Below are 13,111 nucleotides of genomic sequence, written 5' to 3'. Positions count from 1 at the left end.
GCCAGCCCAGGACGGACGGTAATTTGAATCTCAGTATCCCATATCCACGTGCCTCCCAGTAGCGATTTTTGAGCACAGAGCCAGGAGTAACTCGAGTGCCACAGAATGTGAAACCCCCCCCCCCAAAAAAAAACAACTGTCATACACACTTTAAGCACAAGGCTTGACACATACATAGTAAATGCTCAGTCAATAATTCCAATAATTCCACTATTCGATCAGTTTAACATCTCGGAAACTGGGATCATCTCCTAATAACTGATGTATCAAAACTTAATAGGCAGGTTTATCTTTCCTGGTACTTAACATAATGTTTGCCTACTACAAACGGACTCTAGGACTCTAATACAGTATCAATCATGATGAAGCTAGATTCCTAATTTAAACTAGCCTATATAATCTTAATTTTTTTTTTTCAAAATTCAAAGTCTGAGCAGAATATTTCCAATGCATCACAAACAAGTTATGAGACGAATCACTTTTGTAAAAAATGGTTTATCTATTCCATTTTGTATAAAACACATGGGAGGGGCCTAGCTGATCAACAGGAAGCTGGTACGAATGAAGCCTCACTCTGAGTCTAGGGTCACACATGCTGCTGTAGGGTGCAAGGACCCACCCGTCACCGTTGTTTCTTGGGTTCCAGGAAAGCAGACGTGGACAAGGTGTCATGACAGCTCTAGGCAGTTTTCTGCTGCCCCTTCTTCCCGATCAAAGACTTGTGGATATGAGGAATCACCCCTAGAATGCAGGAAACAAAGGTGAGTTGGTTTTGGGAGCTGGTCATTCCCAGCAGTCTGTGCAAAAGACCAAGAGCCCCCAAGAACATCAGGGATCTTTCTGAACAGTGACCAACTTTCAAGAGCTTCTCCTCCAGAGATTAAGAGGTGCACATGCACTAAGGGAAGATGGTACTCTGGTGCTAAGTGGTGTAGTTATATTTTGTCTCTGAAAAATTAAAGCAAGAGTTCTATCCCTCTGAGCAATTTTCATAGTCCCTATAAAATTTAGCGGCGTTTGTCTTGCAAGCAGCCGATCCAGGACCAAAGGTGGTTGGTTGAAATCCCGGTGTCCCATATGGTCCCCCATGCCTGCCAGGAGCTATTTCTGAGCAGACAGCCAGGAGTAACCCCTGAGCACCGCCGGGTGTGGCCCCAAAAAAACCAAACAAACAAAAAAAATTTTAGACAAAGAAATGGCTAAAATAGAAACATTACTGTCAGGTTACTCTGGAGACCTGTATGCAACGTGATTATAAGCAGCTACTGCAGAGGCAGGCTGGGGACATCAGCGAAGGAAGTGGCCACCGTGGAAGGGACTGGTGCTGGGACTTTGTGGCCCTGCCATGCCATCCTAAATAACCTGCTAAGTCTGTAACTCAAGGTGATTCACTTAAAAAAACCTAAGACCGGGCCCAGAGAGATAGCACAGCAGCGTTTGCCTTGCAAGCAGCCGATCCAGGACCAAAGGTGGTTGGTTCAAATCCCGGTGTCCCATATGGTCCCCCGTGCCTGCCAGGAGCTATTTCTGAGCAGACAGCCAGGAGTGACCCCTGAGCACTGCCAGGTGTGGCCCCAAAACAAAAACAAAACAAACCTGAGACCTTGACTAGATTTGCCACACCTAGGATGTTTTCTAGCTGGCACTGTACCACAGAGAAGGCATACGTACCCCCGCCAGCGATGGTAGCCTTGATGAGTGAGTCCAACTCCTCATCACCTCGGATGGCAAGCTGCAGGTGGCGTGGGGTGATTCGCTTCACCTTCAGGTCCTTGGAGGCATTTCCGGCGAGCTCTAGCACCTGCAACAAACCAAACAGCCGAGTGTCATGGGGAGATGTGCAATTATAGCTAAAAAGGTCATCTAAACGTTTATAAAGGTGATAAATAGGCACATAACAACAGCACTTTCTCATCCTTAGTTTATAGACCTGTCATCATTATTTTATTCATTTGACTCCTTAATCTTTTTTTTTTTTTATATATATAGTTTTTCGGTCACACTCGGCAGTGCTCAGGGGTTACTCCTGGCTCTGTGCTCAGAAATTGCTCTTGGCAGGCTCAGGGGACCATATGGGATGCTGGGATTCAAACCACTGTCCTTCTGCGTCTAAGGCAGAAGACCCCGACTCCTTAATCTTTGTAGAACTAAAATTCTGAGCAAAAACCTTCTGAACAAAGAACAATTAACACTATCCTTAGCCAAGATTCCAAATATAAAATATCTGTACAGGGGCTGGAGAGATAGCACAGCGGTTTGCCTTGCAAGCAGCCGACCCAGGACCTAAGGTGGTTGGTTTGAATCCCGGCGTCCCATATGGTCCCCAGGAGCTATTTCTGAGCAGATAGCCAGGAGTAACCCGAGCGCTGCTGGGTGTGGCCCCAAAACAAAACAAAACAACAAAAAATATATATGTACAAATTATCTATCTTAATTTTGCGAAGTCAACTATAAATCACAGTGCTTTAAAGAAAAACATTTTTGGGGCACACATCGCAGTGTCATGTGTGACTCCTGGCTCTACCTTCAAGAATCAGGACCATATAATGTCACTCATTGTGGGATATAAGAAAGATAAAAGATGGGACCGGAGAGATAGCATGGAGGTAGGGCATTTGCCTTTCATGCAGAAGGATGGTGGTTCGAATCCCAGCATCCCATATGGTTCCCCGAGCCTGCCAGGGGCGATTACTGAGCATAGTCAGGAGTAACCCCTGAGCGCTGCTGGGTGTGACCCCCCCCCAAAAAAAAAAAAAAAAAGAAAAAGAAAAGATAGTGTGGGAATGATATCTAGAGACAATAGAGAATGAGGATTAGGAGGCCCAATCCATGGTAGGAAGCTTGCCACAAAAATCGGAGAGTGAGCACAGCGGCGTTTGCCTTGCAAGCAGCCAATCCAGGACCAAAGGTGGTTGGTTCGAATCCCGGTGTCCCATATGGTCCCCCGTGCCTGCCAGGAGCTATTTCTGAGCAGACAGCCAGGAGTAACCCCTGAGCATTGCCGGGTGTGGCCCAAAAAACCAAAAAAAAAAAAAAAAAAAAAAAAATCGGAGAGTGCAGGTAAGAGTAGAGAAGGGTCTATGAAAGGGTCATTCATGGCACCCCTTCATTAGCAGTAGTGCAAACCACGATGTCCAAAATAGAGGGGGAGGAAGAGAAGGAGAGGGAGAGAGAAGAGAGAGAGGGAGGGAGAGAGAGGTGAGAGAGAGAGAGAGGTGAGAGAGAGAGAGAGAGAGAATGCCTGCCCCAGAGAAGGCAGGGGAGGGTGAGAGGAGGGAAGAGGGCATCAGGGAGGGTAAGAAATGGTTGATTTTGGTGGCAGGAAATGCACACTGGTGAAGTTTGTTTTATATATATATATATATATATATATATATATAAAATTATATAGCTGACTCAATCATGAACAACTTTATCTGTAGAAAAAAACTAGTATGAGGGGCCGGGTAGGTGGCGCTGGAGGTAAGGTGTCTGCCTTGCAAGCGCTAGCCAAGGAAGGACCGCGGTTCGATCCCCCGGCGTCCCATATGGTCCCCCCAAGCCAGGGGTGATTTCTGAGCACATAGCCAGGAGTAACCCCTGAGCGTCAAACGGGTGTGGCCCAAAAGCCAAAAAAAAAAAAAAAAAAAACAAACTAGTATGAACAACCTAATTTAAACTGTGCTGTATAAAAAAAAAATTATAAAGGTAAATATTTAAAAATAAATAAAAAAAGAACTTGAGGGGCCAGAGAGATAGCATGGAGGTCAGGCGTTTGCCTTGCATGCAGAAGGTTGGTGGTTCAAATATGGTCGTCCAAACTTGCCAGAAGCGATTTCTGAGCATAGAGCCAGCAGTAACCCCTGAGCGCTGCCGGGTTTGACCAAAAAAAAAAAAAAGAACTTGAGTCAGTCATGTGTAAGCTAAGTGATGTATCCACTGTACTAATTACTGCTCTGCCCCCCAAAAATGTGTTATTTTAATATATCCAATCAGTCTATTTGCAGTCTGTAATGACTGAAATTTATTACTGTTGTTGTTTTATGCCACACCCTGCAATGCTTAGGGTTACTCTTAGCTCTATGCTCAAGGACTGTGTGAGGCACCAAGGCAAGAGTACTTATTCACTACCCCCTACACCAGTGATAGCTAAACTTTTTGAGAACGAGTGCCCAAACTGCTGCACAATGCCTGGTCCTCCCAATGGCCAGTCTGGCCCTGTTGCCAGGTGAGCTGCAAAGCAGGCACCAGCACACTCGCCTCCCGCCATACCGCATATCATAATTGCGGACCTTCTTGCGTGCCAGCTGCAAGGCCTCTGAATGCCACTGCTGGCACGCGTGCCATAGGTTCACCATCGAGGCCCTACTATTGCTCCATCCATCTCATGGAATCATTCAATACTTGAAGAAAAGTGAAAATATATAAAGTAATGTAGTGTTTCCTTTGAGGGATAGTGGGAGGGTTTGGTCACACCTGGCTGTGCTCAGAACTTTCTTCTGACTGACTCTGTGCTCAGAGATGACTCATTCACTGGAGGAACATATGGACGCTGGGGATTGAATCCTGGCCGAATGCATGCAAGGCAGGCACCTTCCCCATGGTACTATTTTCTCAGAGCTGAGTATTGCCACCCTCCAAAAAATACCTACACAGGAGCTGGAGAGATAGCACAGCATTAGGGTATTTGCCTTGCACTCAGCCGACCCAGAATGGATGGTGTTCCAATCCGGGCAGCCCATATGGTCCCCCGTGCCTGCCAGAAGTAACCCCTGGGTGGCGCCGGTGTGACTCCAACCCCCCACAATACACACACACACACACACACACACACACACACACACACACACACACACACACACGTGACCCCCAACCCCCCCACAATACACACACACACACACACACACACACAAAACAAAAAGCAGGTTGCAGAGACACTACACAGGCTGAGCACATCCCTAAGACCCCATATACCAAGTCAGGAGGAACTCCTGAACACATAAAACCAAAACAAACTCGACAAAGGCTGTGAACCCTTGTTTACAAATGGTGCCCCAAAGAGCTCAGAGACAGCTCAATAGCACTTGCCCTGCAGGAACTGGCCTGGCTCAACCCCTGGTGTAGGGAGCTCCAGGTTTGCTTCCAACTGTTCAGATCACTGGAGTTCTCCAGGAGGGCTTGGGCGAGCCCCACTCCGAAGTGTTTCTGTGCCCCTGACATTGGCTACAGGCTGGGGAGACTGCTCCTGTCTGCCCTTCCATTTCAGACTCCTGGTCAGCAGGTCCCCCATGCACTCGCTGCCAGCTGCCCCACCTCAGCAGTCAGGTACTCCAGGATCGCGGCGCTATAGACGGCAGCTGTGGCACCGACCCTTCCATGGCTGGTGGTGCGCGTCTTTAAGTGTCTGTGGATTCGGCCCACAGGAAACTGCAAAAGAGAGCAGGCCAAGGGAACAGGGAGAGCACAGTCAGAGGTGGAGCCAACTGAACCAGCAAAAGCACCTGTGTGCTCCTCCCCATCATCAGCAGTTCCTACAGCCACAAACTCACCCCCACGGGCTTCATGGTTCCACTTCACCAAGTCAGGATGGAGAAACAAGCGTTGAGTGGGGAGAGAGGGAAGGGCATCTAGGGGCACTGAGCCTTACAGGACCTCTCTCTGTGGCTACCAACACCACTTCCCCCTGAAAGTGCAGTTCCACTCTTCCAGGGTCCTGAATAGGCCTGACCCTAGCTTCCCCAGCACTATTAACCAACAGCTGCTATCAACCCCTCCTCACATGATCCCCATCCCCCTGAGCATCTCACATTGACTCCATGGCTGGAGCTGACACAGTCCGAGAAGGCTCCTGCCTTCAACATCAAAACCCAAGCACTGACAGGCACTGTGCTTGCAAATCACTCTCAGCGGTACTTGGGAGGCCTATGCAGTGCCAGGGACCAAGACGGTACACAGCTTCTCAGCCCTTCTATAGTCCAAGAGAATTAAGGAATGAATTAGCTAAGGATAATTTCCAAGTCCCCCTGAGACCAGCCTATCTTCTCCTCAGGGAACAGAAAGGGCCGTGTGAGGACTCAAGTTTTGACCATCATGCAATTAACCTCATCAAGCTCATCAGTAGTCAGGAGTACACACATCTCCCTTGAGTCCAGCACCCCAGGGGTTCTCACTGGAGCCTCGGCATAGTGAACCCTACCTGCAGTCCGGCTCTCTGTGATCGCGACACGGCCTTCGCCTTGGCCTTCCCGCTGTCCTTCCCAGCTTTGCCTCCAGCCTGGGAGAGGAAAGAGAAGGAGCGGGGGGAGGGAGGGAGGGAGGAAGGGAGGGAGGGAGGGAGGGAAGGAAAGAAGAGAGGGAAGGAGAGGGCAGGAAATAGGGGAGAGGGAAGGAAAGAGGGAGGGAGAGAAAAAGGGAGGGATGAGGAAGAGGAATGGAAGGAGGGAGAGGGAGAGGGAGAAAGGGAAGGAGGTGGGAAGGAGGAAGGGAGAGAGGGAGAAAGAGATAGAAAGGGCACTAAGATCACTAGATGAAGAGCCTCAAAGTCCCTGGGCCCAAACAGGCACCTTATAAAATCGAATGGAGGGGACGGAGAGGCCCTGCAGGCTTTACAGCCTCACCTTACTCATTGTAGAACCCATGGCCCTCCCAGCACCATATTCTGTACCACATTCAGCACCCCAGCACTGCTGGAAGTGACCCTGGAGCAAGGCTGGGCTGGCCCCTAACCTAGTCACCCCCAACGGGTCATAATGCATATTTATTAAAATGAAATGTGAGTGTTTGGGCAGGAGGGAAGATGGGCTGGGGTGATGCTGGGGCAGCCTGGCTGAAGCAAGGACAGAAGTACTCAGCTAGCCGAGTCTTGAATCCTTTCCAAACACAGTTCTGTTCTGTTTTGTTTTGGTTTTTGGGCCACACCCGTTTGACGCTCAGGGGTTACTCCTGGCTATGCACTCAGAAATTGCCCCTGGCTTGGGGGGACCATATGGGACACCGGGGGATGGAACTGTGGTCCGTTTTACGCTAGCGCTTGCAAGGCAGACACCTTACCTCTAGCGCCACCTTCCCGGCCCCACATAGTTCTAAGAATATAAACCAATTCCTCAAATCTCGACTTCCATCAGGTTATATAACATTATACTTCAATATTTGACACTGAAAAATTGTGGGGTTCTCCCAAGGAGTGTTCAGAGGAGGCTCTAGAGCTACACCCATAGTACTTGGGGGAACCATAGTACTTGGGAATCAACTTGGGTCAGGCAATACCACGTAAATGCCTCAATCGCTATATGATCTCCTGGTCCTTGAAACCAACTTCTCAAATGTCATCACCAGGCTGGAGCAATGACAGCAAGGAGGGTCCTGGTCTTGCATGCAGTCAACACAGGTTTGATCCTACAGGGTCCCCAAGCACTACCAGGAGTGATCCCTGAGCACAGAGCCAGGAGTAAGCCTTGAGTAAGCACTGATGGGTGTGGCCCCAAAACCAATCAAAATGTCAATATCGCATAGCATTTTCACAGAAATATTCAGGTCTCAGAAGCCGAAGAGCTAATTCAAAGGTACATGCTTTGCATGTGGGAAGCCAAGATTTGATCCCTTAGCAGAGTTGGGTTCGCCTCCATAGCTCAGAAACAAAGACTCAGAGGCCAGAGAGATAACATGGAGGTAGGGCATTTGCCTTGCATGCAGAAGGACGGTGTTTCGAATCCTGGTATCCCATATGGTCCCCCAAGCCTGCCAGGAGTGATTTCAAAGCATAGAGCTAGGAGTAACTAACCCCTGAGTGCTGCTGGGTGTGACCCAAAAACAAAAAGAAAAAAACAAAAACAAAGATTCAGGTAGTTTTCCATAGGGGACAAAACAAACCACCAAAAAAACAAAAACAACACACATACACACACACACAAAAAAAAACTCAAGTTAATACTAAGAATTACTATATGATTTAGCAAACCCACTCCTAGGAATTCCCTCCAAAGCAGAATGCAGAGACTCAAAGAGGTTTCTGTAGATTCATGTTCATAGCAATATAATTTACAATACAAGAAAACAGCTTGTGCTCACTGATGAATAAAAGGATAACAGAATTCAATATATACATACACTGGAACACAAAGAAATTCCTGATCTAGGGGCCCAAGTGATAGGATAGCAGATAGGGCAAGTTGTCATGTATGCAGCCAATATGGGTTCAAACCCCACCAGGAAAGATTCCCAAGCAGAATAATCCCTGAGAATCACCAGATGTGACCCAAAAACTAAAGAGTATTTAAAAAGGAGGGAGCTGGAGAGATATCATGGAGGTAGAACATTTGCCTTGCATGCAGGAAGAGGGTGGTTTGAACCCCAGCATCCCATATGGTCCCCAGAGCCTGCCAGGAGCAATTTCTGTGCGTAAAGCTAGGAGTAACCGGAGCGCTGCCGGGTGTGACCCAAAAACAAAAACAAAAAGCAAAAAAAAAAATTTTTTTTTTTTTTTTTTTTTGGTTTTTGGGCCACACCCGGCAGCGCTCAGGGGTTACTCCTGGCTGTCTGCTCAGAAATAGCTCTTGGCAGGCACGGGGGACCATATGGGACACCAGGATTCGAACCAACCACCTTTGGTCCAGGATCAGCTGCTTGTAAGGCAAATGCCGCTGTGCTATCTCTCCGGGCCCCCAAAAGAAACCAAAAAAAATTTAAAAGAAAATTTAAAAAAGGAAAGAAAATCCTGATCCACCCTACAACACAGATGAACTTTAAAGACATACATCAAGAAAAATCACCTATTCACCTAAGTGCAGATTCTATGTGATCCTATTTACATGTGTGGACAGATTTAGAAGATTTTTTTCAGATTTACTCAAATTTATGAAAACCTGGTTGGTTAGGGGCTAAAGTATGGAATAGAGACTAACATATTTAATGGCTAATATTTTTAAGGTATCAGTGCCTACAAGAAGAGAATTTTATGGGCCCCGGAGAGATAGCTCAGCAGCGTTTGCCTTGCAAGCAGCCGATCCAGGACCAAAGGTGGTTGGTTCGAATCCTGGTGTCCCATATGGTCCCCCGTGCCTGCCAGGAGCTATTTCTGAGCAGACAGCCAGGAGAAACCCCTGAGCACTGCCAGGTGTGGCCCAAAAACCAAAAACCAAAAAAAAAAAAAAAAAAAAAAAAGAAGTGAATTTTATTAAGTTAAATTTATTAAGTGTATGTAAGTTACAACATGCTTAAATAAAAATACTTTAAAGTTGGGGCTGGAGAGATAGAGTAGCGTGTTTGCCTTGCAAGCGCTGACCCAGGACCAATGGTAGTTCGAATCCCGGCATCCCATATGGTCCCTGGTGCCTGCCAGGAGTAATTTCTGAGCGGAGAGCCAGGGGTAACCCCTGAGCATCGCCAGGTGTGGCCCAAAAAAACAAAAAACAAACAAACAAAAAAACCTTTAAAGTGGGGCCGAGAGATAGCATGGAGGTATGGCGTTTGCCTTGCATGCAGAAGGATGGGAGTTCAAATCCCGGCATCCTATATGGTCCCCCGAGCCTGCCGGAACGATTTCTGAGCATAGAGCCAGGAGTAATCCCTGAGCGCTGCCGGGTGTGACCCAATAACCAAAAAAAAAAAACAAAAAACAAAAAACAAAAAAAAAAAACTTTAAAGTACCTTTTCCCCCAATCTGCAGCCTCTTGCTTTTTTTTTTTTTTGGGGGGGGGGTCACAACCAGTGGCACTGGGGTATCTTTCGACTGCTCAGGGACCACCCCCTCCTTGTTGCTCTCCACTCTTGCAAGACAAGAGCTTTACTGCTTGAGCTGCACTTCCAGTTCATATTAAAAGAGTTTTTACAAGTACTACTTTTTTTTTTTTTTTTTTTGGTTTTTGGGCCACACCCGGCAATGCTCAGGGGTCACTCCTGGCTGCCTGCTCAGAAATAACTCCTGGCAGGCTCGGGGGACCATATGGGACACCGGGATTCGAACCAACCACCTTTGGTCCTGGATCGGCTGCTTGCAAGGCAAAAGCCACTGTGCTATCTCTCCGGGCCCACAAGTACTACTTTCAACGGATAAAATATAACCTAATTCTCAATTTTAATGCCCATTAATAGGGCACCATCTGCAAATGCAAAGTATTATCATCTAGATACCTTAGCAAATGACTGATGTCTGCAGATAAACAACCGTAACAGACCATCAGGGGCAAGGAGCTCTTGTGTAAAAAAAAAAGGGGGTACAAGATAGCAGAGATAGATTTTTGGAGGACTACCCAGTCTTGAAGCTCCTTTACTTCCTCCTGGAGGTAGTAATATCAAGGATCTGAGATGATTTCTCTTTGGCACTTCTTTTTTTTTTTTTTTTTTTTGGTTTTTGGGTCACACCCGGCGGTGCTCAGGGGTTACTCCTGGCTGTCTGCTCAGAAATAGCTCCTGGCAAGCACAGGGGACCACATGGGACACCGGGATTCGAACCAACCACCTTAGGTTCTGGATCGGCTGCTTGCAAGGCAAACACCGCTGTGCTATCTCTCCGGGCCCTCTCTTTGGCACTTCTAGTTGACACGTAAATTCCAACATTTCTTCAGTCATGAAAAAGAATTTATGACAGTATGGAGCTCAGGCGTGGAGACCAAATCCTGGGCTTCATTGGCACCCCCCACCCCAATTTGACCAGTTTACAAGATTCTCTCTATATTTTTGGGTCACACAGGCAATGCTCAATCAGGGCTGACTCCGGGTTCTATGCTCAATGATCACTCCTGGCAGGGCTTGGGGGACCATAATAGGATGCTGGGGATCAAACTCAAGTTAGTTGCACAGCAAGGCAATAGCCCCTACCTGCTATTCTATAGCAGGTCTATATTTTTGAAGCGAGGGTAAGCTGTGAAATGGCAGGCTCTATTTATGATGCCTTCCTTAAAAATTTTGTAGAAGTTACTAACGGGGGGGGGGGGGGGGGGGAATGAAGCGATAGCACGGCAGGCAGGGTGTTTGCCTTACACACAGCCAACCCAGATTTGATCCCCGGCATCACATGTGGTCCTGGGACTGCCAGGAGTGATTTCTGAGCAAAACCAGGAGTAAGTAACCTGAGTGCCGCCGGTTGTAGCCCCCAAACAAAAACAAAACAAAAATCTAGTGAGAAGTCCTCCAACTGCTTGCAGATTTAATGTGTAAATCCCAAAGCCATTAAAAAGGCAGAACAAAAACAAAACAAAACAACCGGTTCTAGCAAGTATATTTTTTCTTTTTCTTTTTTTTTTTGGGGGGGGGGGATGGGGTGGGGGAGGCACACCTGCCTGTATTCAGAGCTTATTCCTGGTTCTGCTGCATGACTGGGAGCACTATATAGGGTGCTGGAAATTAAACTTGAGTCACTGGTGTGCAAGGCAAGCACCCTACCTGCTGTATTCTCTACAGCTTCTTCCCATTTTTCTTTTCCTTTGGAGGTTTTTTGTTTGTTTGTTTTGGGGGGAGGTCACAGCCGGCAGCGCTCAGTTAGGGGTCCCTTCTGGCCCCACGCTCAGAAATCGCCCCTAGCACGCACAGGGGACCATATGGGATGCTGGGATTCGAACCACCATCCTTCTGCATGCAAGGCAAACTACCTCCATGCTCTCTCTCCGGCCCCAGGTTCTAGCAAGTATCAGAAGCAGCAAAAAGTGCTAAAAAAAAGAGAGAAATCTATATAGAAAGAGATCGATTTACATCTAAGCGGGAACTGCTCGTTTATCCCCTCTACCAGGCTGCATCTTATTTTTTTTTAGTAAGATGAAAAAAAAAAAAGGATTGCTACGAAGAAAAAAAAACAACTGAAGTTCTTTTCTTCCCTCCCGTTCCCGGTGGACAATAAACCTGTCCAGGAAGCTGGGCGACAGCGGGAAGAAGCTCTAGGTTCGATCCGGGCACCCAGAGAGAAGCCCTGGAGCACAAACCCCGCAGCCAGCCAGGAACTGCGCCAGCGCGTCTCCAAACAAACAAAACAAATCAAAACCAACCAGGCTGCAAACCCCGGCGGGGCCCGGCGGCACCGGCTCCTCCGGCCAGTCTCCAGCTCTCGCGCGGAGAAAGCGGCTTCAGCATCGCGGGGCTGCGGGGATGGGGTGGGATGGGGTGGGGTTGGGGTCCAGGGGCTCAGGGGCCCCCCAGCTCGCTCGGGCAATCCCGCGACATTTCTTCGGCCGTTCGTTCCCTCCGCCATCTCCCGGGCTCTGGCCCTACCCGCACCCCGTTTCCACAAGAGGCGCCACCGCCCGTCCCTACCATAGTCGTGGCCGCTCCCGCCGCCCAGCGCTTCCTTAGCACCGCCGGCCGCCGCCGCCGCCGCCGCCTCCAGAGCCTGGACAATAACCAGGGCCCGCCTCGCGCCGCCCCGACCAATCGCAGAGCGTCTTACTGATTTGAACCCTGGGTAACGTCCAATCGGATTCCTCTTTCTAGGCAGGGTCCGCCCCCCCGGCTCCGGTCTCCTAACGGCTGAGGGTTTCTGCACACGGCACCTGGGGGCGGGGCTCTAGCCCCAATACAGACCCAGGCGCGGACGCGGAAGGGGGTGTGGCCACGAGCCTCTCTCCGCCTTCCGGCCCTTCCCCCCTGGAAGACGGAAGCGGGGCTGGACCAATAAGACGAAGAAGCCGGCGCGGATGGCAGCCAATGAGACCGTCGCCCGCCAGCTAGGAGGCGGGGCAAAGCGCGAGAAACGTAGTGGGATTGGTGGATGGGAGAGGTGGGTGGTGGCTAAGCTTCCCGCCTTCTCCTGGCGGACTGCAGCAGGCCTTAGACTTTGTTTGAGGGGCGTGGCGTCACGGGTGGTCAGTCTCCAGGCTGGTCCGCCCGGCGTTCGGGTAGCGTCAGGGAACCGGAATTTAAGTGAGGGGCCGGAGAGATAGCATGGAGGTAGAACGCTTGCTTTGCATGCAGAAGGACGGTAGTTCGAATCCCGACATCCCAGATGGTCCCCCGAGCCTGCCAGAGAGATTTCTGAGCGTACAGCCAGGAGGAACCCCTGAGCGCCGCCGGGTGTCACCCAAAAACAAAACAAAAAAAATCAATGTAAGATGGTATTCAGGGGGCCCGGAGAGATAGCACAGCGGCGTTTGCCTTGTAAGCAGCCGATCCAGGACCTAAGGTGGTTGGTTCGAATCCCGGTGTCCCA

The 13,111-nt window shown here is 49.0% G+C and overlaps 2 protein-coding genes across 2 annotated transcripts in view; one reads left to right on the top strand and one right to left on the bottom strand.

Annotated features, from left to right (window-relative positions):
- Positions 1-13,111, top strand: part of LOC126031397 (peptidyl-prolyl cis-trans isomerase A) — a 135,203-nt gene that overhangs the window by 4,787 nt on the left and 117,305 nt on the right. The gene's annotated exons all lie outside the window — the stretch shown is intronic.
- Positions 480-12,282, bottom strand: LOC126031400 (histone H2A.V). Its single transcript, XM_049789683.1, has 5 exons — positions 12,220-12,282; positions 6,176-6,253; positions 5,293-5,406; positions 1,672-1,801; positions 480-741 (listed from the first exon to the last, which is right to left on the bottom strand). The coding sequence occupies exons 1-5, from the start codon at positions 12,220-12,222 to the stop codon at positions 680-682; spliced, it is 387 nt and encodes a 128-aa protein (XP_049645640.1). The 5' UTR covers positions 12,223-12,282; the 3' UTR covers positions 480-679.

This window comes from Suncus etruscus, chromosome 15 (assembly GCF_024139225.1).
Source record: "Suncus etruscus isolate mSunEtr1 chromosome 15, mSunEtr1.pri.cur, whole genome shotgun sequence".
Classification (NCBI taxonomy): domain Eukaryota; kingdom Metazoa; phylum Chordata; class Mammalia; order Eulipotyphla; family Soricidae; genus Suncus; species Suncus etruscus.
This window is presented reverse-complemented; position numbering and strand designations above follow the sequence as displayed.